The sequence below is a fragment of the Ranitomeya variabilis genome, chromosome 8 (assembly GCF_051348905.1).
Source record: "Ranitomeya variabilis isolate aRanVar5 chromosome 8, aRanVar5.hap1, whole genome shotgun sequence".
NCBI classification, from domain to species: Eukaryota; Metazoa; Chordata; class Amphibia; order Anura; family Dendrobatidae; genus Ranitomeya; species Ranitomeya variabilis.
Genome location: NC_135239.1, coordinates 123,814,991 through 123,842,654, shown reverse-complemented (window position 1 = coordinate 123,842,654; position 27,664 = coordinate 123,814,991). Strand labels below are relative to the sequence as shown.

At 42.1% G+C, this 27,664-nt stretch overlaps 1 protein-coding gene across 2 annotated transcripts in view; it reads left to right on the top strand.

Moving 5' to 3' along the window:
- PDE4DIP (phosphodiesterase 4D interacting protein) overlaps positions 1 to 27,664 on the top strand; it is a 1,987,893-nt gene that overhangs the window by 724,477 nt on the left and 1,235,752 nt on the right. For both annotated transcript variants that reach the window (XM_077276217.1, XM_077276216.1), the window contains one exon: positions 22,639 to 23,053. In XM_077276217.1, coding sequence (XP_077132332.1) covers positions 22,639 to 23,053 — 415 coding nt within the window. The remainder of the gene's footprint in view (positions 1 to 22,638; positions 23,054 to 27,664) is intronic.

The window sequence follows — 27,664 nt, the reverse complement described above, 5'->3', positions numbered from 1 at the left end:
AAGTCACGCTAAGAGAGTTACAATCTCTTCTTGGGTTATTGAATTTTGCTTTGAAAATAATTCCAATGGGCCGCGTTTTTTCTCGACGCCTTTATGAGTCTACCTCTGGTTATTCTTCTCCTTCTTGCCACATAAGATTAAATAAAGACACAAAAGAGGATTTAAAAATTTGGCTGAATTTTTTATCTAATTTTAATGGTAAGTCGGTTTGGCAGGCTCCGTTTGTAACTGCAAACTCTTTGGATTTATCTTTTTTCACAGACGAAAATGCAGGTCTTGGTCTATGTTTTTCTCGCCATTGGGTATCATTGGATTGGCCTGACTGTTGGGTTCAGAATAAAGTGACTAAGAGTCCAGTTTTATTAGATTTATTTGCAATTTACTTGTCTATTGGTCTCTGGGGCCCTCGTACTAAAGGACAGGCATATTTTGTTTTGTTCTAATAATCAAGGCTTGGTTTTTCTTATTAATTCTTTATCGTCAAAAAATAAGTGGGCTGCTCAGATCATTAGGCCTTTGATCTTGCTTTGCTTGGAGTTTAACATTTGTATTAAAGCTTCTTTTTCTCTTAATGTTGATAATTGTAATGCAAGATTTGTTTGTCATCGTCAGTGGTTACAGTTCCGGAAGAAAGTTCCAGAAGGAGACACCAGAGGAACATTTTGCCCACCGCAGCTTTGGGATGTAGTTTAGGTTTAATCTCTTATTTTATTAAACTATCTCTAGCTCAAAGAACTTGTGCCGATTATTCGGCCGCTTAGCACTAATGGGTATAATTTTGTCAGATTAATAATTATCATTTTTATAAGTCTCATCTGTATTCAGCTTTAAAATTTGCAGAGCACTTAGTTGGTAAAGGTTCATCGTATTCAGCTGTAGCAAAATCTCTTGCTGGGGTCTCATTTTTTCTAAAAGTGCATGGTGTGAGCCCTTTAACTGATTTATTCCCCGTTAAACAATTTTTAAAAGGCCTTAAAAAGCAAGGTTTTAAACCTGATAGTCATCGCCCAATATCCTTGAAGTTGCTGAAGGATATTTGTTTGATGCTTTTTTTTTAAGTTTAATGAGGCTTGTTTATTTTCGTCGGCTTTTTCTTTAGCAGCATTGAGATTCAGTGAGATTGTATCCTTCAAAAAATTGTTACCCTCAGGTTTGTTTTTTGAAGATATTACTTTCTTTGAATCCCATATGATATTGTTTATTAGGAAGTCCAAGACAGACCAGTTTGGTAGGGGTTCTAGTTTGCGGCTGAATTCTATTTCTGATGCAACAATTTGTCCAGTAGCAAACGCAAAACGGTGGAAGGCACTTAGACCAGCTAAAGAAGGCCCAATTTTTTATCCACCTTAATGGTGAATTGGCTACAGTTTTTCAATTTAGCGCGGTACTTAAAAAATGCTTGAAAGCAGTCGATTTGGAAGGTTTTAAAGTTTCATCACATTCATTTAGAATTGGTGCTGCAACAGAGGCAGCGAGGTTGGGATTAGAGAATAATAATATAAAAAGAATTGGCCGATGGAATCCTAATCGGTTTAAATTGTATGTTCGTCCAAATTTATCTAGTTATTTTATTTTCATTTCATAGGTCCCGCTACGGTGTGGGTCATCGGACATTCCTTTGTTTTTTGGGCTGAGAAGACAGCCATTGTGAGGTCTTACACAGAGAATCTTTCTTTTTGTACTTCTTCCATTAATGTTTTTGGCATTCTAGGCGGGGCATGATGTGGAAAAACCTTATTCACGAAATGCGCAAATTGGCAGAAAAATAGTCTAATCTGGATCTAATAATTTTCCATTTAGGTGGCAACGATATTGGAAAAGTTGGTACTCTTGATCTTATAGCATTTATGAAAGGGACATTTCTATTTTAAAAACTGATTCTTTTTCATGTTTTGTTTTTTCAGAAATTATTCCAAGGCTTCTTTGGTCCAGACCTAATTTGCAGTTCCTTGAGAAAATTTGGAAAAGAGTTAATAGGAATTTAGAAAAATTTATGTTATTAATCGATGGTTTCTCTTTTAGGCACGTTGATCTTGAAGAGATTGTACCGGGGATGTACAGGAGAGATTTGGTGCATTTGTCGGAAATTGGCTTGGACATCTTTAATTTAGATCTCCAAGCCATTATTGAGAAATGGCTCTCGCGTTTTTTGGGGGGGCCATGCCTTTGTAAGGCATGGCTTTTGGGGAAAATCGCCCGGTTTTCCGGGTGGATTGGATGTCTTGGTCATATTTCAATTCAGTTGATGGTTTTATTATTTATTATTATATGAATGATTAATTTATTAAAGGTAACCCAAAATAAAATGCTACGGCCATTATATTCCATAACTAAGTTGTTTTGTGTTTATTTTAAGTGGGTCTTGTGTTATCATGGAAGCCCTCCCCTTGCAAATACAAGGGGGGACTCATGAGAACACAGACCCCTATGGATTAATATAAAAATTAATTTATGTTATATGGATTCATGATGTTACAAGGTTTTTTCTGAAAGGGTTAATTTAGTTCCTGAGTAAGCTGTGCTGGGCACGAGCAGGTTTAAACTGGTTTTTGTCAGATGGCTTGCCACCTTTTTTCTTTGATTCTGATTGGCAGAGACAAAAAATGTGGGAAATAATTTGTTTATAAATAGCAGCTGTTTCTAACGGCCAGAGTCATTCCTGTCAGGAAGAAAGAAGATCCCGCCCTCCCTCCCTATTTATTTTATGTCGTGTCGTTTAATTTGTGGGAAAATCGCCCGGTTTTCTGGGTGGATTGGATGTCTTGGTCATATTTCAATTCAGTTGATGGTTTCATTATTTATTATTATATGAATGATTAATTTATTAAAGGTAACCCAAAATAAAACGCCACAGCCATTATATTCCATAACTAAGTTGTTGTGTGTTTATTTTAAGTGGGTCTTGTGTTATCATGCAAAGAGTGTGCAAAGCAGTCATCAAAGCAAAAGGTGGCTACTTTGAAGATCCTAGAATATAAGACATAATTTCAGTTGTTTCACACTTTTTTGTTAAGTATATAATTCCACATGTGTTAATTCATAGTTTTGATGCCTTCAGTGTGAATGTACAATTTTCATATGAAAATACAGAAAAATCTTTAAATGAGAAGGTACTTTTGGACAGTACTGTGTATATATATATATATATATATATATATATATATATATATATATATACTATATAATTGTCTAAGGGTCACTTCCATCTGTATGTCTGTCTGTCACGGAAATCCCGTGTCGCTGATTGGTTGCTGCCCGAGGCCGTGACCAATCAGCGACGGGCACAGTCTGGCCGTGAATTGGCCCCTCCCTCCCCCTGCAGTCAGTGCCCCCTCCCTACTCCCCCCCCAGTCAGCGCCCACATAGCATTAACCGGACTGCCTTACACTGCGGCATAACGCGGTGTAAGGCAGTCCGTTAACGCTGCCATTAACTGTGTGACCAACTTTTTACTATTGATGCTGCCTATGCAGCATCAATAGTAAAAACATATAGTGTTAAAAAAATCATTATATACTCACCCTCCGACTGCCCCTGGATCCAGCCCAGACCTTTCCCGCTCCTCGTGCGCCACTCCGGTCCCCAGAATGCATTGTGGCAATGACCGGAGATGACATAGCGGTCTCGCGAGACTGCTACATCATCATGTGTTATTGCCGCTTGGGACCAGAGCGGCGCTTGAGGAGCAGGAAAAGCCTGGGTTGGATCCGGGGGGCGTCGGAGGGTGAGTATATAACTATTTTTTATTTTAATTCTTTTTTTAACATTGTTATATACTGCGTGGGTTGTGTTATATACTACGTGGGCAGTGTTACATACTGCATGGGCTGTGTTATATACTACATCGGCTGTGCAATATAATACGTGGCTGTGCTAAATACTATGTGGGCTGTGTAATATACTACGTGGTTGTGTAATATACTGCGTAGGCTGTGCTATATACTGCATGTACTGTGTTATATACTGCGTCGGCTCTGCAATATACTGCATCAGCTGTGCAATATACTACGTGGCTGTTCTACATACTACATGGGCTGTGCTATATACTATGTGGTTGTGCAATATACTACGTGGGCTGTGTACTATATTACGTGGCTGTAATATACTGCGTGGGCTGTGTTATACACTGAGTGGGCTGTGTTATATACTATGTGGGGTGTGTAATATACTATGTAGGTTGTGCTACATACTATGTGGCTGTGCAATATACTACGTGGCTGTGCTATATACTACGTGGACTGTGTAATATACTATGTGGCTGTGTTATATACTATGTGGGCTGTGCTATATACTATGTGGATAGTGCAATATACTACGTGGCTGTACAATATACTATGTGGCTGTGCTAAATATCCACTTATAGTAATACTGATCATGGTACATACCTAATAGTAATTAAAGATTTAATGTACCCACAGATAGGACCATATGACACCCTATCATCAAATATCATAACCATACCGAATGTGGCTGTGCTATATACTACTTGGCTGTGCTATATACTACGTGGGACTATATGGCTGTGTTATATACTGCATGGGCTGTGTTATATACTATGTAGCTGTGCTATATACTACGGCTGGGCTGTATAATAATACTTTGTGGGCTGTGCAATATACTACGTGGCTGTGCTATATACTATGTGACTGTGCAATATACTATGTGGGCTGTGCAATATACTACGTGGGCTGTGCAATATACTACATGGCTGTGCAATATTCTACGTGGGCTGTGCAATATACTATGTGGGGTGTGTAATATACTACGTAGGTTGTGCTACATACTACGTGGCTGTGCAATATACTATGTGGGCTGTTTTATACACTACGTGACTGTGTTACACACTGCGTGGGCTGTGTTATATACTGCATGGTCTGTGTTATATACTACGTGGCTGTGTTATATGCTATGTGGGCTGCTATATACTACGTGGCTGTGCTATATATTACGTGGCTGTGCTATATACTACGTGGTTGGCTGCGAACAATCAGCGACAGGTGCACTCCGGACGCGAATTGGCTCAGGATTTGAACCATGCTTCGCTAATTGTTCGCGCCTGACGAGCCAAATTCTGTGTATTCATTGTTATATTCTAAAATCTTCATAAATAAACTACATACTGTATATATGCTAGAATACCCAATGCGTTAGAATCGGGCCACAATCTAGTATATATATATATATATATATATATATATATATATATATGTGTGTGTGTGTGTGTGTGTGTATTTATAGTGCATAGATAGAAGAAAAAATGGCAATTCATGTGCCGTGTACTGTAAAATCACTTCAGGAGCCGACAGGATAGAAGAGATGTATTACATACAGTAAAAACAAATAGAATAGGTACAGTTAGGTCCATATGTATTTGGACAGAGACAACATTTTTCTAATTTTGGTTATTGACATTACCATAATGAATTTTAAACAAAACAATTCAGATGCAGTTGAAGTTCAGACTTTCAGCTTTCATTTGAGGGTATCCACATTAAAATGGGATGAAGGGTTTAGGAGTTTCAGCTCCTTAACATGTGCCACCCTGTTTTTAAAAGAACCAAAAGTAATTGGACAGATTCAATAATTTTAAATAAAATGTTCATTTTTAGTACTTGGTTGAAAACCCTTTGCTGGCAATGACTGCCTGAAGTCTTGAACTCATGGACATCACCAGACGCTGTGTTTCCTCCTTTTTGATGCTCTGCCAGGCCTTCACTGCGGTGGTTTTCTGTTGCTGTTTGTTTGTGGGCCTTGCTGTCTGAAATTTAGTCTTTAACAAGTGAAATGCATGCTCAATTGGGTTGCGATCAGGTGACTGACTTGGCCATTCAAGAATATTCCACTTCTTTGCTTTAATTAACTCCTGGGTTGCTTTGGCTTCATGTTTTGGGTCATTGTCCATCTGTAGTATAAAACGACGACCAATCAGTTTGGCTGCATTTGGCTGGATCTGAGCACACAGTATGGCTCTGAATAACTCAGAATTCATCCGGCTGCTTCTGTCTTGTGTCACATCATCAATAAACACTAGTGACCCAGTGCCATTGGCAGCCATGCATGCCCAAGCCATCACACTGCCTCCACCGTGTTTTACAGATGATGTGGTATGCTTTGGATCATGAGCTGTACCACGCCTTCGCCATACTTTTCTCTTTCCATCATTTTGGTAGAGGTTGATCTTGGTTTCATCTGTCCAAAGAAAGTCCAGTCTAGCTTTTATTCTTGATGCTTATGAGTGGCTTGCACTGTGCAGTGAACCCTCTGTATTTACTTTCATGCAGTCTTCTCTTTATGGTAGATTCGGATATTGATACGCCTACCTCCTGGAGAGTGTTGTTCACTTGGTTGGCTGTTGTGAAGGGGTTTCTCTTCACCAGGGAGATTATTCTCCGATCATCCACCACTGTTGTCTTCCATGGGCGCCCAGGTCTTTTTGCATTGATGAGTTCACCAGTGCTTTCTTTCTTTCTCAGGATGTACCAAACTGTATATTTTGCCACTCCTAATATTGTAGCAATTTCTGGGATGGGTTTTTTCTGTTTTTGCAGCTTAAGGATGGCTTGTTTCACCTGCATGGAGAGCTCCTTTGACCGCATGTTTACTTCACAGCAAAACCTTCCAAATGCAAGCACCAGACCTCAAATCAACTCCAGGCCTTTTATCTGCTTTATTGAGAATGACATAACAAAGGGATTGCCCACACCTGTCTATGAAATAGCCTTGGAGTCAATTGTCCAATTACTTTTGGTCCCTTTAAAAACAGGGTGGCACATGTTAAGGAGCTGAAACTCCTAAACCCTTCATCCCATTTTAATGTGGATACCATCAAATGAAAGCTGAAAGTCTGAACTTCAACTGCATCTGAATTGTTTTGTTTAAAATTCATTGTGGTAATGTCTATAACCAAAACTAGAAAAATTTCGTCTCTGTCCAAATATATATGGACCTAACTGTTGTGATTTTGCTTTTTGCTCCCTCTAGTGGTCATTAGTGATTTGACTCTGGAGCGTCTGTTTTTCCTATATCCTCACCTGGGCCGTTAGTTAGGGGCGTTGCTATATAAGCTCCCTGGACCTTCAGTTCAATGCCTGGCATCGTTGAAATCAGAGCTAATCTGTTGTGCTCTTGTCCTCTGATCCTGGTTCCTGTTTTTCAAGCTAAGTCTGCTTCATTGCTTTTTGCTTTTGTTTTGTTTTGTATTTTTGTCCAGCTTGTTCCAATCTGTATTCTGACCTTTGCTGGAAGCTCTAGGGGGCTGGTGTTCTCCCCCCGGACCGTTAGTCGGTTCGGGGGTTCTTGAATCTCCAGCGTGGATTTTTATAGGGTTTTTGTTGACCAGATAAGTTATCTTGCTTTATTCTGCTATTAGTAAGCTGGCCTCTCTTTGCTGAACCTGGTTCATTTCTGTGTTTGTCATTTCCTCTTACCTCACCGTTATTATTTGTGGGGGGCTTGTATCTTGCTTTGGGGTCCCTTTCTCTGGAGGCAAGAGAGGTCTTTGTTTTCTTCTCCTAGGGGTAGTTAGATTCTCCGGCTGGCGCGAGTCATCTAGCGATCACCGTAGGCATGATCCCCGGCTACTTCTAGTGTTGGCGTTAGGAGTAGCTATTTGGTCAACCCAGTTACCACAGCCCTGTGAGCTGGATTTTGTATCTCACAGACTTACACGTTCCTCTGAGACCCTGTCCACTGGGGTCATAGCAGTATGCCAGGCCAGTATTAAATGTTTAATGCATTGCAGAAGTGGGATTATAAGAAAGAAAATTTTGAGTTTTCTTTTTTCCTCTCTCATTTTTTTTTTTTTCTTTTCCCCTTTACCTCAGAGTGGCTTAAGCTTGCTGCAGACATGAATGTCCAGACCTTGATTACAAGTGTGGACCAGCTTGCCGCTCGTGTGCAGGGTATACAAGATTATGTTATCAGAAATCCTAGGTCTGAACCCAAGATTCCGATTCCTGAACTGTTTTCAGGAGACCGATTTAAGTTTAGGAATTTCAGGAATAATTGTAAATTGTTTTTGTCCCTGAAACCTTGTTCCTCTGGAGACTCTGCTCAACAAGTAAAAATTGTTATTTCATTCTTACGGGGTGACCCTCAAGATTGGGCTTTTTCGCTGGCGCCAGGAGATCCGGCATTGGCTGATATTGATGCGTTTTTTCTGGCGCTCGGTTTACTTTATGAGGAACCCAATCTTGAGATTCAGGCAGAGAAAGCCTTGCTGGCTATGTCTCAGGGCCAGGACGAGGCTGAGGTGTATTGCCAAAAATTTCGGAAATGGTCCGTGCTGACACATTGGAACGAGTGTGCACTGGCCGCTAATTTTAGAAATGGCCTTTCTGAGGCCATTAAGAATGTTATGGTGGGTTTTCCCCATTCCCACAGGTCTGAATGATACCATGTCCCTGGCTATTCAAATTGACCGGTGGTTGCGGGAGCGCAAAACCGCAAATTCCCTCATGTTGTTGTCTGAACAGACACCTGATGTGATGCAATGTGATAGAAAAACCGCAAATTCCCTCATGGTGTTGTCTGAACGGACACCTGATTTGATGCAATGTGATAGAATCCTGACTAGAAATGAGAGGAAAATTCATAGACGCCGGAATGGCTTGTGCTACTACTGTGGTGATTCTACACATGTTATCTCAGCATGCTCTAAACGTATATCTAAGGTTGTTAGTCCTGTCACCGTTGGTAATTTGCATCCTAAGTTTATTCTGTCTGTAACTTTGATTTGCTCATTGTCATCTTATCCTGTCATGGCGTTTGTAGATTCAGGTGCTGCCCTGAGTCTTATGGATCTTTCATTTGCTAAGCGCTGTGGTTTTATTCTTGAACCATTAGAAAATCCTATCCCTCTTAGGGGTATTGATGCTACGCCATTGGCAGAAAATAAGCCGCAGTATTGGACACAGGTTACCATGTGTATCACTCCTGAACACCGCGAGGTGATACGTTTTCTCGTTCTACATAAAATGCATGATTTGGTTGTTTTGGGGCTGCCATGGTTACAGACCCATAATCCAGTCCTTGACTGGAAGGCTATGTCAGTGTCTAGTTGGGGCTGTCTTGGTATTCATGAGGATTCCCTGCCTGTGTCTATTGCTTCTTCTACGCCTTCGGAAGTTCCGGAGTATTTGTCTGATTATCAGGATGTCTTTAGCGAGTCCAGGTCCAGTGCATTGCCTCCTCATAGGGAATGTGACTGTGCAATAGATTTGATTCCAGGCAGTAAATTTCCTAAGGGAAGACTGTTTAATCTGTCGATACCTGAACATACCGCTATGCGTTCATATATCAAGGAGTCTCTGGAGAAAGGACACATCCGTCCGTCTTCTTCCCCTCTTGGTGCGGGATTCTTTTTTGTGGCTAAAAAGGACGGATCTTTGAGGCCTTGTATTGACTATCGGCTTTTAAATAAGATCACTGTCAAATTTCAGTATCCTTTGCCGCTGTTGTCTGACTTGTTTGCCCGGATTAAGGGTGCCAATTGGTTTACCAAGATAGACCTTCGTGGTGCGTACAACCTTGTGCGCATTAAGCAAGGGGATGAATGGAAAACCGCATTCAATACGCCCGAAGGTGATTTTGAGTACTTGGTGATGCCTTTTGGGCTCTCTAATGCCCCTTCAGTTTTTCAGTCCTTTATGCATGACATTTTCCGGAACTATCTGGATAAATTTTTGATCGTTTATCTGGATGATATTCTGGTTTTTTCTGATAATTGGGACTCGCATGTGGAGCAGGTCAGGATGGTCTTTAAAATTTTGCGTGAAAATTCTTTGTTTGTCAAGGGCTCAAAGTGTCTTTTTGGTGTACAGAAGGTTCCCTTTTTGGGGTTCATTTTTTCCCCTTCTGCTGTGGAGATGGACCCAGTCAAGGTCCGAGCTATTCTTGATTGGACTCAGCCCTCGTCAGTTAAGAGTCTTCAGAAGTTCTTGGGTTTCGCTAACTTCTACCGTCGTTTTATCGCTAACTTTTCTAGCATTGTGAAACCTTTGACGGATATGACCAAGAAGGGCTCCGATGTGGTTAATTGGGCTCCTGCTGCCGTGGAGGCTTTCCAGGAGTTGAAACGTCGATTTACTTCGGCGCCTGTTTTGTGCCAGCCTGATGTCTCGCTTCCCTTTCAAGTTGAGGTGGATGCTTCAGAGATTGGAGCAGGGGCCGTTTTGTCGCAGAGAGGCCCTGGTTGCTCTGTTATGAGACCTTGCGCCTTTTTCTCTAGGAAGTTTTCGCCTGCGGAGCGAAATTATGATGTGGGCAATCGGGAGTTGTTGGCCATGAAATGGGCATTTGAGGAGTGGCGTCATTGGCTCGAGGGTGCTAAGCATCGTGTGGTGGTCTTAACTGATCACAAAAATCTGATGTATCTCGAGTCTGCTAAACGCCTGAATCCTAGACAGGCCCGCTGGTCATTGTTTTTCTCCCGTTTTGACTTTGTTGTCTCGTATTTACCAGGTTCAAAGAATGTGAAGGCCGATGCTCTTTCCAGGAGCTTTGTGCCTGATGCTCCTGGAGTCGCTGAACCTGTTGGTATTCTTAAGGATGGTATTATCTTGTCAGCTATTTCTCCAGATCTGCGACGTGTGTTGCAGAGATTTCAGACTGATAGGCCTGATTCTTGTCCACCTGACAGACTGTTTGTGCCTGATAAGTGGACCAGCAGAGTCATTTCCGAGGTTCATTCCTCGGTGTTGGCAGGTCACCCAGGAATTTTTGGCACCAGAGATCTGGTGGCCAGATCCTTTTGGTGGCCTTCCTTGTCTAGGGATGTGCGGTCATTTGTACAGTCCTGTGGGACTTGTGCTCGAGCTAAGCCTTGCTGTTCTCGTGCCAGCGGCTTGCTCTTGCCCTTGCCTGTCCCTAAGAGACCTTGGACACATATCTCCATGGATTTCATTTCTGATCTTCCGGTGTCTCAAGGCATGTCTGTTATCTGGGTTATATGTGATCGCTTCTCCAAGATGGTCCATTTGGTTCCTCTGCCTAAGCTGCCTTCCTCTTCCGATCTGGTTCCTGTGTTTTTCCAGAACGTGGTTCGTTTGCACGGCATCCCTGAGAATATTGTGTCAGACAGAGGATCCCAGTTCGTTTCCAGATTCTGGCGATCCTTTTGTAGTAGGATGGGCATTGACTTGTCGTTTTCGTCTGCTTTCCATCCTCAGACTAATGGACAGACGGAGCGAACTAATCAGACTTTGGAGGCTTATTTGAGGTGTTTTGTCTCTGCCGATCAGGACGATTGGGTGACCTTCTTGCCGTTAGCTGAGTTTGCCCTTAATAATCGGGCTAGTTCCGCCACTTTGGTTTCGCCGTTTTTCTGCAACTCTGGTTTCCACCCTCGTTTTTCTTCGGGTCATGTGGAACCTTCTGACTGCCCTGGGGTGGATTCTGTGGTGGATAGGTTGCAGCGGATCTGGAATCTTGTGGTGGACAACTTGAAGTTGTCACAGGAGAGGGCTCAGCGCTTTGCCAACCGCCGCCGCGGTGTGGGTCCCCGACTGCGTGTTGGGGATTTGGTGTAGCTTTCTTCCCGCTTTGTTCCTATGAAGGTTTCCTCTCCCAAATTTAAGCCTCGTTTTATTGGTCCTTACAGGATATTGGAAATTCTTAATCCTGTATCCTTTCGCCTGGATCTTCCTGTGTCGTTTGCTATCCACAACGTGTTTCATAGGTCCTTGTTGCGGCGGTACGTTGTGCCTGTGGTTCCTTCTGCTGAGCCTCCTGCTCCGGTGTTGGTTGAAGGCGAGTTGGAGTACGTGGTGGAGAAGATCTTGGATTCTCGTCTCTCCAGGCGGAGGCTTCAGTACCTGGTCAAGTGGAAGGGCTATGGTCAGGAAGATAATTCCTGGGTGGTCGCCTCTGATGTTCATGCGGCCGATTTAGTTCGTGCCTTTCACGCCGCTCATCCTGATCGCCCTGGTGGTCGTGGTGAGGGTTCGGTGACCCCTCACTAAGGGGGGGGGTACTGTTGTGATTTTGCTTTTTGCTCCCTCTAGTGGTCATTAGTGATTTGACTCTGGAGCGTCTGTTTTTTCCTATATCCTCACCTGGGCCGTTAGTTAGGGGCGTTGCTATATAAGCTCCCTGGACCTTCAGTTCAATGCCTAGCATCGTTGAAATCAGAGCTAATCTGTTGTGCTCTTGTCCTCTGATCCTGGTTCCTGTTTTTCAAGCTAAGTCTGCTTCATTGCTTTTTGCTTTTGTTTTGTTTTGTATTTTTGTCCAGCTTGTTCCAATCTGTATTCTGACCTTTGCTGGAAGCTCTAGGGGGCTGGTGTTCTCCCCCCGGACCGTTAGTCGGTTCGGGGGTTCTTGAATCTCCAGCGTGGATTTTTATAGGGTTTTTGTTGACCAGATAAGTTATCTTGCTTTATTCTGCTATTAGTAAGCTGGCCTCTCTTTGCTGAACCTGGTAGATTTCTGTGTTTGTCATTTCCTCTTACCTCACCGTTATTATTTGTGGGGGGCTTGTATCTTGCTTTGGGGTCCCTTTCTCTGGAGGCAAGAGAGGTCTTTGTTTTCTTCTCCTAGGGGTAGTTAGATTCTCCGGCTGGCGCGAGTCATCTAGCGATCACCGTAGGCATGATCCCCGGCTACTTCTAGTGTTGGCGTTAGGAGTAGCTATTTGGTCAACCCAGTTACCACAGCCCTATGAGCTGGATTTTTGTATCTCGCAGACTTGTTCCTCTGAGACCCTGTCCACTGGGGTCATAACACCTAACTGTATATATATAGATGTCTGTGACAAATACAATTAGTGCAGTGTGTGTGCACCTTCCTGTACATGTATTTAATTAATAAAAGATTAATTTTCGGAAAAAATTGTGTATCGCTCATGCCGACATCACATAGGTAAAGTGAGTTAATTGGCCATGAACTTGCAGGACCTGTCAGACGGCACCATGAGCAAGAGAAATTTCTCACGCTTGTGGTGTCATCAGACAGGTAATAGGAGTTCACAGGGAAACACTGAGCACATGCTGCTCAGTGTCTCTGCAGGATGGCAGACTGTATGGTTGCATCATGCAATGATGCAGCCCGCCATCTAGATGTACCAGAGCTGTCCCCTTTGTGGGACAAATGGATTAGCATCATCTCTGTGGAAAGTTGAGGGATATTGTTGTTTGTTTTTTTTAACTCTTTTGCAGATGATGAGGGTATCAGGGGAATGGACAAGACCGTAAGTATGGTTTAATTAAGATTATTAAAGAAGTCTGTGTCATTCTTTCAATTAAAGGAATTTTTCTGGGTGTCTGTTTTCTTACAATGTGACTAGGGGGTTTATAATGGGGGAGTCTTATTGATGCCTCTCCATTACCAACCTCGAGGCTTGATGGCACCTGACATCTAGGCTATTAATATCAGGCCGCAGCTGTCTGCATAGCTTTTGCTGGTTATTAATTATAAGGGGACCCTACGTCATTTTTTAGAGTCCTCCATTTTAATAGCCAGTAAAGGCTAAGTATACAGTTGTGAGCTGTTAATAATAGCCTGGGAAGCTCCATGGGTATTACCCCCTTCCCAGGCTATAAACATCTGCCCCCAGCCAACATCCTTCCCTCTGCTGTTTGCAAAAATTGTGCGGGAGCCCACCCCAGTTTTTTCTGATCTAATCTTTTATTAATTAAATACATGTACAGAAATTTTCATACATTGCACTAATTGTATTTGTCACTGACATTTCTATATCTATTCTATATGTATTCACTATATGTAATCCATCTCTTCTATTCTGTTGGCTCCTACTGTGATTTTACAGTACACGGCAGATGAATTGCTGGCTTTTATTCCATCTATCTATTAGCCACCAATTTTGCAGTTCTCCCATTTAAAAAGATGAGAGGCCTGTAATTGACATCATAGGTAGACTACAACGATGAGAGTCCAAATTGAGAAAACACATCCAGAAAATCACCTTGTCTGATTTGGCAAGATTTATTTTGCAAATTATGGTGGAAAATAAGTATTTGGTCACCTAAAAACATGCAAGATTTCTGGCTCTCACAGACCTGTAACTTCTTCTTTAAGAGGCTACTCTGTCCTCCACTTATTACCTGTATTAATGTCACCTGTTTGAACTTGTTATCAGTATAAAAGACACCTGTCCACAACCTCAAGCAGTCACACTCCAAACTCCACTATGGTGAAGACCAAAGACCTGTCGAAGGACACCAGAAACAAAATTGTAGGCCTGCACAAGGCTGGGAAGACAGAATCTGCAATAGGCAAGCAGCTTGGTGTGATGAAATCAACTGAGGGAGCAATAATACGAAAATGGAAGACCTACAATACCACTGATAATCTCCCTCGATCTGGGGTTCCACGCAAGATCTCACCCTGTGGGGTCAAAATGATCACAAGAACAGTGAAGAACCACATGGGGGGACCTATTGAATGACCTGCATAGAGATGGGACCACTGTAACAAAGGCTACCATCAGTAACATGCTACGCCGCCAGGGACTCACATCCTGTAGTGCCAGATGTGTCCCCCTGCTTAAGCCAGTACATGTCCGGGCCCATCTGAAGTTTGCTCGAGAGTATTTGGATTATCCAGAAGAGTATGGGGAGAATGTCATATGGTCTGATGAAACCAAAGTAGAACTGTTTGGTAGAAACAAAACTCATCATGTTTGGAGGAGACAGAATGCTAAGTTGCATCCAAAAAACACCATACCTACTGTGAAGCATGGGGGTGGCAACATCATGCTTTTTTGCTGTTTCTCTGCAAAGGGACCAGGGCGACTGATCCATGTACATGAAAGAATGAATGGGGCCATGTATCGTGAGATTTTGAGTGCAAACCTCCTTCAATCAGCAAGGGCATTGGAGATGAAACATGGATTGGTCATTCACCATGATATTGATCCCAAGCACGCTGCCAGGGCAACGAACGAGTGGCTTCCTAAGAAGCATTTGAAGGTCCTGGAGTGGCCTAGCCAGTTTCCAGATCTCAACCCCATAGAAAACCTTTGTAGGAAGTTGAAAGTCCGTGTTGCCCAGCGAAAGGCCCAAAACATCACTGCTCTAGAGGAGATCTGCATGTTGGAATGGGCCAACATACCACCAACAGTATGTGCCAATCTTGTGAAGACTTAAAGAAAATGTTTGATCTCTGTGATTGCCAGCAAAGGATCGCTCCTCAGACCGTTTATCAATGTCTCATTGCTCCCATCCTCCATTAGAGGTTCTCAGCTGGAGCTGCGGTGGAGACCTGACATCCTGTCCACCCCTGTGCTGCTTCCTAAGCGCTCCTATATGACCGCTCATCACTGACTCTCAGATTCCTGTGTTGTGGCACAATCAGGAATACAGTTTTACACTACTAACAGAAATCAACTTTTTCAAAGTCATTTTGTCTGAGGATTTTGTTAGCCTCATGATGGCAGAAATACTGTAGATTTGTACGCAAAACAATTTTTGCCCCAAAACCCCACTTCATCATTTTCTAAGTGAACTCCCATAAATCGAGTAGAAATTATGTTTTGGGAACTTGTTCTTTACATGGGGATAGTGAAAAAGCCAGAACTTAGGCAATATTGGAGTGTTGATGTTTTATATAACACTCTAGTGTTCCACATGGCTATGACCCGTAAACGCTTTAAGGCCATCCACAAATTTTAGCATTACAACAATAATGCAGTGTCCTCCCTGAGATGACCCCATCTTTGACCGACTTTTCAAAGTTTAGCCAGTCATCGATAACTTCAGCAATAAGTTTGTTGACGATTACATTCCACAAAGGGACATCTGAAAGAATGTGTCCCTAACACGTTTCAAAGGGAGGCTCAAATTCCAAAAATACCTGCTCAGTAAGAGGACCAGGTATGGAATTAAACTCTATGCAAAAATTGAAAGGAACGGATGGCACTCACCGGTTAAAAAAACTTCTTTATTCTGTTGAAATCAGAGAATTGTCTGATGTGGTTGCGAGGAATGCAGATAAGGGCGGCAATATAGTTTTATTACCAAAAGAGCAGTATTTGGCGGAGGCCATGAGACAGTTGTCTGATATGTCTACCTATTTAACCCTGCTGTTTTGTTCGCATTTACTATACACTTGTAGTGTTCCGGGTCACTATGACCCGGCTTATTAAACCTTGATTTTAGACACTCTAACTCCATTTTTTTTATACTTTTTGCTTACTAGACTGTTTGTGAACATGTTTGGTAGTAAAAAAAAAAAATCTTTTTTTTTTTTTTTTATTCTGAAAAAACAGATCAATGAGCAAAACGAAAATAGAAAACTACACATATTTTGTAAAAAAACAAAAACAAAACATGTGTACTGATAAGAGCAGAGAAGATAAGAACCCTTCTGAAAACAAGCAGATAAGCCAGGAAGACAAACTTACTTAGCAAAAAAAATTATTTGCAAGACATTACAGCTCAGCTTTACAAAAAAAAAGTCTTAGACAGCGCGTTCTGAGCAGTCCGTTCTGCGCATAATATACACGTGTAGTGCACACCTAGTGATCTCTCCGGATGCACTCTACATTTTAGAATAGACTGCGCACCAAAAATAATCAATATAAAGCCATTTTTATGGTGCGCAGATCTCAATGCATACCCCCGGTAGAGCGCATGTACGACCCCATTGAAATAATTTAGGAAATAAATCAATTGATATACAATAGTAGATGCAATAAATAGACCCAACTGAGGTTATAACTCCTTTATTTCACTGAAAATATGGCCTCACAGCTGTAAAAAACGATGTCGGGTCACTATGACCCGAACACAACAAGTGTAACTTTTTGCGTGTAGCAAAAAGTAAACGAAAAAAAAAAAAAAAAAAATACTCATAGGTAGGCCCCCCCCAAATGAGGAAAAGTCAAGGAGTCTCAAGTTTTATAGACTTACAGAAAAAAATCTACAGGGCCGCAAAAAGTCTGTTCGGGTCACTATGACCCGAACAGAACATTAGGGTTAAGATTGACACAAGATCCTACAACTAGGTTCAATAATGAATTACGAACCCTTTTTCGTAAAAATGTAGAATTGGGTGTTTTGTCCAGAAAAAAGGCTGAGAAGCTGCTGCCGGAGTTCCCACGCCTCCCTCACTGGTATTATATTCCAAAAGTTCATAAGTCCCTCACTACCCCGCCAGGACGCCCCATTGTGTCAGGGATTGGATCCCTTACAGAGCCATTATCACACTACATGGATTGGTTGTTGCGCCCTTTGCTGCATGACATTCCCTCCTATATTAAGGATACTGATGAGTTTTAAGGGGTCCGTAGGGGTATTACTTGGCAGGCAGGCTTTTCCTTGGTCTCTATTGACGTGGGAAGCCTGTACACAAGGATCCCCCAGGATTTGGGTGTAGCAGCTTTGAGGAAAATGTTGGGGTCATTAAAAATAAGTGATGGTTTTGTCAATTTTGTGTGTGAGGGCATGGATTTCATATTAAAACACAATGCGTTGAAATTTATGGATTCCTGGTTCTTGCAATGCACTGGGACCGCGATGGGAACTCCGGTAGCGTGCACTTTTGAGAACCTTTTTCTGGCTTTGTTGGAGGAGGATTATGTGTACAATATTGGAAATAATTTTTTGAGGCATATCAGACTTTATGTTCGCTATGTGGACGACATTTTCATGATATGGGACGGACCTCGTGAATCATTTGATGATTTTGTCCAGTATCTCAATGAGTCTAATCAAATGTATATGTCATTCACATCGAGATATGGAGGCCTTGATTTGGATTTTTTAGACATACAAATTAACGTTGTGGATGGTGCGATCTGTACCAGAGTGTTTCGAAAACCGTCTGCTACGAACTCTGTCCTACATTTTGATAGTTTCCATCCGGCTCATGTAAAACGCTCCCTCCCTTATAGCCAATTATTAAGATTGAAGAGAATTAATAATACTCAGGAGAGCTGCACTCAGCAGGCAGAAGAGTTGTGTGACAGGTTCCGCTGTAGGGGTTATCCAAATGAACTTTTGAATGAGGCTAACATTAGGGTTAATCAGGCAAGAGACAATATTCGTGGTTCTGCCCACAAACGCGATAAGAGATTTGTTTTTTTGTTTTAAATTCGGCCCCTATGGATGGTATCATACTGTCTGTTATTTGCAGGAATTGGCACATTCTAGAACGTGATAAAGATATTGTGGAGGTGGCGGCAAGGGGTCCCATTATTTCTAATAGATGCAGTACCACTCTGGGTGATGTAATAGTGAAAAAACGGATGGTGAAGCAACAAGGTAATTGGTTAAGTAAAAGTGTTCCTCATGGTAATTTTAAGTGTGGACATTGTCCTTTTTGTAATTACCATGATGTAAGTCAAACACTTTGTATTGGAGGTGTGTCTCATACTGTCAAAGATTTCATCACGAGCAAAAGGACCCATGTAGTTTATGTCCTTCTATATTGGCAAGACCATTCGCCCCCTCTATGTGAGGTTCAGAGAGCATTACAACTCGATTGGTTCAGGTAAGGGGGTTCCATGTTTGATCAAACATGTTAGGGAATTCCATGGAGGAAACCCAGAGGTGCTTTCTTTTGCTGGCCTTGAAAGGGTGTCTCTTCCAGTGCAAGCAGGAGATCTGCATAAGCTTCTACGAAAAAGAGAGGCCATATGGATTATGCGCACTCGAGCGCAAGAATCCGCTGGTTTGAATGAAAGATTGAATATGTCCATTTTCCTTTAATAAGCCGGTTTTATTGTGTTCTTGTATTGTTTTCATTTGTTTTCCAAATGTATTTTAATTGTTATGTATAGCTGCTGCACATGTGTTCAAGCACTGGGGGTGGGGTTTAGCTGCCTCCCTCTGTTAAGAGGTGATGTCAGTCTCACTTACCTGTGTCACCAGTAGAAGCGCCACTGCAGTGCGAAGCGGCTGTTGTCCATTCCACTCCTGCTCCCATCCTCCCGACGCCGATGTTTTAAAGTATTGGAATAAAGAAGGTTTTTTAACCGGTGAGTGCCATCCGTTCCTTTTAATTTTTGTATCCATTGTGGCTATTTTCTTTGGAGTGGCACCCCGGCTCACGGAGCACTTACTACTATATACATGCTTGCAGCATCAGTTCATGGAATTACCTGTGCACTGAGTGGGCTTCCCCGTTGTGAGAAATAACACTTTTGTTGGAGCTATTATGGAATTAAACTCTACAAGCTGTGCGAGAGTACCTGAGGTTACACACACAGATTTAGGGTTCATGAAGGGAAGGGCACCCAGATTAAATCTCCTGAAGATTATCACCTTTAGGGCTCATACTCACTTGCGAGAAACTCGGATGAGTCTCGCACGGCAATACCCGGCACTGCACCCAGCACTCAGGAGCGGAGCGTGCGGCTGCATGTATTGCTATGCGGCCGCACGCTCCAATCTGAGTGCCGGCAGCAGCGTCGAGTATTGCCGTGAGAGACTCATCCGAGTTTCTCACAAGTGAGCATGAGCCCGTACTTTTATACCAGCATCCCACTCTTCAAGTTCCTCTCTGCCAGAGCTTCTGTAGCCTGCGGTACTGTGCACAAAAATCAGAGAGGACTCCCTAGAACGCTAATTGGGCAGCTGCTCAGAAAGGGAGAGAGCAAAGCCGAATGTAGTGACAACATGCTGGTGGTCAAATATAAAGACTATAGGGATGTCCTTTTCTTGACCAACGTACATGGTGATAGCAGCACCCTCACTGTTGTATGAGTACCACTACACAGATCTCCAAACCATACTGTGTCCTGGGATACAATAAAAATATGGAGGAAGTTGATCTCTCAGATCAAATCCTCCAGTCCTACAGTACCATGCAGAAGGCTAAGCTGTGATACAAGGAGCTCACTGTGCACATTGTACAGATGGCAATGTATTACTATTTTGTGCTATCACGATGTGCAGGCCACACCTGTACTTTCCTTCAGGTACATGAGGTAGTGATTAAAGTCCTAATATTTAGAAGTCATGAAAGAGCAAGCCCCGGGTCTTCTGGAACTGAAGGTGTCCATATATTACCAACTTATGAGGTCCCTCAAACCTCCAAGAAAGGAAGTTCGCAAAAAAGGTTCCGAGTGTGTTACAGAAGGGGATAAGAAAATGACACCACTTGTTAATGCGACACCTGTCCTGTGTATAAAAGAATGTTCAAACTGTACCACTCATCCATGGACTACTAAATTAATTTCTGACTTTCACAACTTACATAAGCAGACATGATGCACTCTGCACAACTCCCATATGCCAACCTGATGTACTTTACAAGACTCATATATGCCAACCTGATGCACTCTACACAACTTATGTATGCCAACCTAATGCACTCTACACAAATTAAATATGCCAACCTGATGCACTCTACACAAATTAAATATGCCAACCTTATGTGCTCTACACAACTTACGTATGCCAACCTGATGCCCTCTACAGAACTCACGTATGCCAACCTGAGGCACTTTACACAACTTACATGTGCCAACCTGATGAACTCTACACAGTTTACATATGCTACCACATTATAAAAGACAATAAACATGGAAGAGCGCAGCATGAGCAGCACCAGGTGGTTTAATTTGGATGTTTCAATGAAAGGTGGGGGATTAGCCTCTCACCTGGAAGGGTTGTGCACAATCCCTGCACAACTCTGGTAGGGGACATCTCCGTGCACTACTGCTCTGTTGTTCCGGGACTGCCTCTGTGCTGTGCTTCCTGGTCTGATCACGTGGAACCAAGATCCAGTCATGTGATGCCACTTCACAGGATGTGATGTCACTTCAGGTCCTGTTGCCAGGGGATGAACTCTATGGCCCCAAGCTGCTCCAGCCACAATCCCTCAAGGGGAATATCAACTTTTTTTGGAAAAAATATGTATGTGGTCAATTTAAGGAGTGCTATGGCTATAGAGCACACTGCAATAGATTAATGGTAAACACACCTTTTAATAAACTACTACGCGTTTCGGCAGCGGACTGCTACCTTCCCCAGGTGGATTTACAGACAGTGTAGGAAGTGACACATTAAATAGAGGTAGTGACCAATAGGATGGAAACATTCAATTATGTCAATTAACCCTTTGTACACAAGCTGTCAGAAGTCAGAAATGCAGCAATAAAAAAAAATAGTCAAAAAATGCTCAAACAATAAAGTGATATAAAATATAAAATGTACAATATATAGATGTAAACATATGTAAAATATAGCAACATCATGATAAAATAAAATATAATATTTAACCTAAAGATAATTTATTTCAAAGTTATTCAACCACCTAATCACCTGCAAAACGTTTTTTTTACAAAATATTTCTCATACTCAATCTAAAAATACTAATAACAGATTATACTGTAGCATATACAATTCTTATTTAAAAACTGTAAGAACACAAAGGAAATATGAATTGAGCACTTTTATCTTGTCTTTCTTAATGTCATAACTAGGGATTCTCAGCCAGTCTCAACCTGCTTAGCATCTGCCATCTGACAAGGAAATACACATTCGATCCTTTCCTCCCATTCTTTTCTAATCATTACCATGCAGTGCATTTCCTTTATCCTTACTACTGTTACTTAGCCACATTCTCAATGGTTAAATTCAGACTCTCAGGACTCAAAGTGCCCAATTTAAAGATCCAAAAACTTTATTTCTTTATCAAGCTGCTATAACGATTCATAGCAGTAACAGCTACTTGATCTATAATTATAAGTTTTGGATCTTTTTGATGGAAAGTGCAAAAATGTTTGGACACATTGTTGTTGAAACCCATTGCGTATATTGTTCCCAATTCTTCTATAGTTATGCATTTGCTTGTGTAGACAGGTGCCTGCAGACAATTTAGGTTACACAGGTAGTCCAGTTCCTCCCGGATGGAACATTAACATGTGATGTTGCAAGAAGGTTTGATGTGTCTCTACTTTCAGCACACCTATGGCTCAAGATCATGCAGAAAGTACCAGGATAAGGGCTATTACATGAAGTGAGCCAGCCAGGGTGCCATCTCTCATTGTTTTCTTCAAGGATGAAAGTCGGTTCACACTAAGCATATGATACAGACCTGAAAAAATCTGGAGACACCGTGGTGAACGTCATGCTACTTGCAAAATCATCCAGCATGACCAGTTTAGTGGGTTATTTATGGTCTGGAGAGAAAAATCTTTGAAGGGTAGTACAACTCTCCACATAAAAACCAATGGTACTCTGACTGTTGAGGGACAAAATCCTAAGAAAGATTGTCATACCTTACAATGCCTTATGTGTCCAGAGTGTGTAGGGCGTAGATGGATGTTAAAGGCATTGGTGCCATTGACTGTCCTTCATGTCCTCCACTCTTGAATCTGGCGTTGCCAAGGAGAACCACAGACTGTCTAGGAACTCAGTGATGACCTGGTCCATCTAAACATCACCGTCATCTCATTACGGGTGAAAGCACCACATTTTTTGTGGAGTGCATGAAGCAATGTCGGAGCCATACACACTGTTGAGTCACCGTAGGAGTTGTCATGATGAAATTCATGCAAATTTCATCTATTCATGATGTCAGTTTCATTTGTATTCTAGCCTTCAATTGCTTTATCATTTTGCTTTCCAATTAATATTGATACTTTTGATTTTGTTCTCAACTATTTACACAATTTATAGGTTATATCATAAACTACAAATCTCCACTATGATCATCTGTTATTTTTTACAGAATGTGAAGCGGATAACGATATATTTACTGAAATCAACCACATGGTGGAAAAGGACTCTAACTATCAATATCAGTCTCATAGAACATCTATGACATCCTCTGAAAACAAGAACTTTTGGCTAACTGATCAAAAATCAGATGCCAAAGTGCTTAAGGAGCAAGTCAAAAAGCTGAAGGGCCAGTTACAGACATCTATGAAACTAATGCTAAATCTACAAAGCCAAAGTTGTCCATCCTCCAAATCTCACAGCCTAACAGAAGATGATGAGGGCTGGCAGTCTGAATCAACTGGACAACATCCATATACATTTTTAGAGCAATTATCTACAAGAGTATCTAAACTGGAATCTTATTTTTACCCTCTTACAAAGATTACAGGAAATCAAGGCCAGATGAAACCAGTTTTTATTCCTGGGTAGGTAACAAACTTTATTTAAATATGTGTACTTTAATGTTGTTGTATGCTATTTAAGTGTTCTATTTCAGCACTATTGTCTTCCTTGTGAGACTGGTGGCTTTGACCATCCTTTTGCAGGTTTAAGCTATTTTACTTCTTTTTGTTGCTTTCCTGTTAGTAAACCTGGCAACTAATTGTCTTGGTTTTGCCTTACTATTGACTCTTTATGTGTTTTGCTCTTATTGGTTATGACAATTTGACTACTAATTCTCTGATGTTTGAATAATACTTTAGTTGCTAGAGGATTCTAGATCATTTACATCTCTAGAAACTTGAACAGGTTTTACATATTTGACATGTGCAATTAAAACCTCTATTGTAAAAAGAAAAAAGAAAAAGAAGTAATCTCCCATCAAAGAAAAAACAAAAATGTAAACATTCGTATTTCTTGCTAAAAACGTGACCAAAGTGGATTCTTACATACAACTTCTTTACCAAAGGTAGAAAATTTTGTATAAATTCTATAGTATTTATTTTCTAAAAGCAAACAATCTATTTATAGCCATGGCCAGCTGTGAGGCTGGAGTCACACTTAACGTATAAAAAATTGGTCTGATTTTGACGGCCGAGAATCGCACAAATGTTCCCTGAACAGTGATCCGTATGTAATCCGTTTGCAATGAGAGGATGTGATTTCCTCACATCTAGTAACAGTGTGACATCCTATGGCATCCGTATGCAATGCGATTTTAACATGATCTTTTACATACAGCAGTTCTCTCTATGTAAAAGCTCATGTTAAAGTGGCATTGCATACGGATGCCATACGGATGTCACTCTGATGGTCCGTGGGTTCTCCATTTTTTCTCGCACCCATAGACTCTTGTAATGGCGAGTCTCGGCCGATATACGGTGCAAATCGCAGCATGCTGCGATTTCACTCACATGTATAAAATGGCCGACAAAAAAACGAATGATGGGAGCTGCCCCATAGATTAACATTGGTCTGAGTGCTATGCAATTTTTTTCTCGCATAGCACTCGTCCGTATTCCTCTCTAGTGTGACTCCAGCCTAATAGTGCAAGTGCACAATTAGGGTATGTGTACATGATCAGGGTTTTTCAGGCTTTGACGAAGGTGAATTTCTGCATGAATTCTGCACCTGCGCTCACTTGCATTTTTGTATGCAACAAAAACACATGCATTTTTGATGCATGCATATCTGTAAAGTATAGATATGGAATAGCTAGCTAGATAAATATATAGACAGACAAAGAGATATGTGTGAGATTAATTTATGCCTTGCGTGTTTGTATTAATAAATATACAAGTTAAAACAATGACATGGGGACCCCCTATTTTTAAGAACCAGCCTAAGTAAATCGGACAGCTGTGGGCTTATATTATCCGTCTGGGAAGGTCAATGGTTATTTGGTCCTTCCCAGCCTAGAAACACAAGCCTCTGAATTGGTGCATCCATTAGATGCACCCATTCGGGCACTTTGCCTGGCTCTTCCTGATTGCCCTGCTGCAGTGGCAATTATGGTATTAGTTTATGGGGTTGATGTCAGCTTTGAAATGTTAGCTATCATCAAGCCCAGGGGTTAATAATGGCGAGGTGTCTATCAGACACCCCCATTACTAACTTAGTAATAAAAAAAAAAAAACAACCTGGAAAAATAGTTTATTTTTAAAAACATGCCCGCAATACCTCGTTCACCAATTAAAAAGGAAAAAAAACACGAAGATTCAACATAATCTATGGAATCAGAAGTAGTCCAAAAATTTGAACCTGAAAGACATAAAAAGAGAGTTAAATAAAAACAAGAAACACTCCCTCATTCACCAATTTATTATTAAAAAGAATCCCCGTAGCGCCAACATAATCCATCGAGACCCCAAGACGTCCAGCAATTCTGTACAACAACCTATGGAGCCTTGTTCAGATGAGAACGACACTTCATAGGTCAATCCCAGTCATGTGTCTAGAGCGATGTCATTAATTCAGTAACAACATTGCTCTGAGACATGACCAGGAGTAACACAAGGTGAATATTGAGAAAAACAGATGGGAGTCTACTTGTCACATAATCTCACCATTATAAATCAATGCTGAGCCCACTCACATGTGGAATACAGCAGAGAATACAGGGGAATTCTGACAGTGCTCACGTCCAAAAGTCTCATGATTTGGCAGTCTGTGGTTACATAGAGTGATTGCAGGCTTTTCTTCTTAGCCCAGAAAACACTGTTAAGTATTGCTTAAAGGGCCACTGTCACAACCCTCCAGCCATTATAAACTAAAAGAGCCACCTTGTGCAGCAGTAATGCTGCATTCTAACAAGGTGGCTCTTTTAGTTTTTGGTTCAAGTATTCCCAAAATAAAGCGTTTTGAAACTTATCCAAAATACATGTCTTTATCCAGGGAGGCAGGTCCTCACTCCCCAGCTTGAACCGCTACTCTGCCGTCACTCAAATCTTCAGGGGCTTTCGGCGCCGCCCCCTCCGCGCTTTTTTCTCTTCAAAACCGGCGCCTGCGCTGTGTTTAAGCTCTGGCCGTCTGACGTCCCAGCCAGGCTTGCAGACTGCGCCTGTGCGGGCATTGCGGCCACCCACCTTGGGAATCCCAGCCCCGCAGTGTGTTATGCATTATGCACAGTGCGGGGCTAGGATTCCTGGGCATGCGCACTGCATGTGTCAGCCTGTCACCCAGGTTCCCCGCCTTACAGCATCTGTATACTGTATACTGTACTGTACTGTATACTGTACTGTATACTGTATGAGGAGGCACGATCAGCTGAATACAGCCCCAGAAGATTTGAGTGACGGCAGAGAAGCGGTTCAAGCAGGGGGGTGAGGACCTGCCTCCCTGGATAAAGACAGGTATTTTGGATAAGTTTCAAAACGCTTTATTTTGGGAATACTTGAAACAAACACTAAAAGAGCCACCTTGTTAGAATGCAGCATTACTGCTGCACAAGGTGGCTCTTTTAGTTTATAACGGCTGGAGGGGGTGACAGTGGCCCTTTAAAACATGGCATCTCACTGAAGCAATGATGCCATTAGAATCTTCAATAAAAAAAAAAAGTAAAATTAAGTTTTAGAAGTTTACATATACAGTATAACATATCTATAAGTGTTTAAGAAAACCCCTTCAGAATAGAAGGAAGTCATTGTTTGATTTTAAGATTTCTTAAATGGAGTCTGTCACATCTAAAACTCAAATTAAACCAATTATGCTTACATACAGGGGACTTAGCCCCTATAAAATAAATCATATTTGTAGTAATAGTACAGATTTCACTTCTTCCTTTTTATATACAGATTTTATTACATTTAAAAATGAGGTGCCTAGAGTTAACACTTGGCATGGCCAAGGGCTCAGTGCACTGTTCCGCTCCCTCAATTACATTTTTCAGAACCTCACTGTATTTTAATTGACTGTGTTCACTTAGAAGCACTGCTTCCATTGAACCTCCAACCTTTAATGCACAGACACTGTAGAAGCTGAGAGCACATGCAGCGCCCCAGAGTCCTGGTCGTGCAGTATGGTCGCTCTCCCACCAGGGGGAGTGATGGTACCTCTGATTGTACTAAAAGAGTTCACCTGACCAGGTATCACAGTCACACACTACACTTCACACTCCGGCCACCAGGGGGAGCAAAAGGTCCTATCTATTAGGCCACTCCTCACACTCGGGTAAAACTGGGGGTTGGATAGGAAGTTAGAGAGAACGCTACTGGGTGAGACCCAGGAAAGACCTGTCAGGCAGACAGGGGGAGAAGGAGGAACATCTGAGCTGCAGACAGAGGTCCCTGTCAGGGGTGAGATCCTGGCAGAGACTGAGCGAGAGATAGAACGTTACGGAGCTGCGCCTGCACCTTATTGCGGCAGCATCTTAAGAAAGGACAAGAAGCGGAGCATATTGTGGAGAAATGAGAAACGAGATCACAGCACAAGGAGATAATACCGGGAGGAGTTCTGCCTTAAGATCGGCAACATCCTTCTGAGGCACGTAGCCGGTGGCCGGAACACCGAGGGAGTAATAGGCTCTACGCATTACTTCAAACTACGGCAGGACAGTTAATTCCAAGTTGGCTGCCCAACCTTTAACCCCTTTCTGCCAGCTGATGGAATAGTACATCAGCTGGCAAATCCCCTGCTTTAAGGTGGGCTCTGGCAGTGAGCCCACCTTAAAGCCGCGACATGTCAGCTGTTTTGTACAGCTGACATGTGCGCGCAATGAGCGCGAGCGGAATCGCGATCCGCCCGCGTCCATTAACTAGTTAAACGCCGACGTCAAACACTGACAGCGGCATTTAACTAGCGCTCCCGGCCACGCGGCCGGAAGTCCTTGCACCGCTGACCCCCGTCGCATGATCGGGGGTCAGCGGTGCATTGCCATAACAACCAGAGGTCTCCTTGAGACCTCTATGGTTGTTGATGGCCGATTGCTTTGAGCGCCACTCTGTGGACGGCGCTCAAAGTACACCTGCCTTTCTGCTACATAGAGGTGATCTGTATTTCACCTCTATGTAGCAGAGCCGATCGAGTTGTGCATGCTTCTAGCCTCCTATGGAGGCTATTGAAGCATGCCAAAATTAAGAAAAAAAGTGTTTAAAAATATA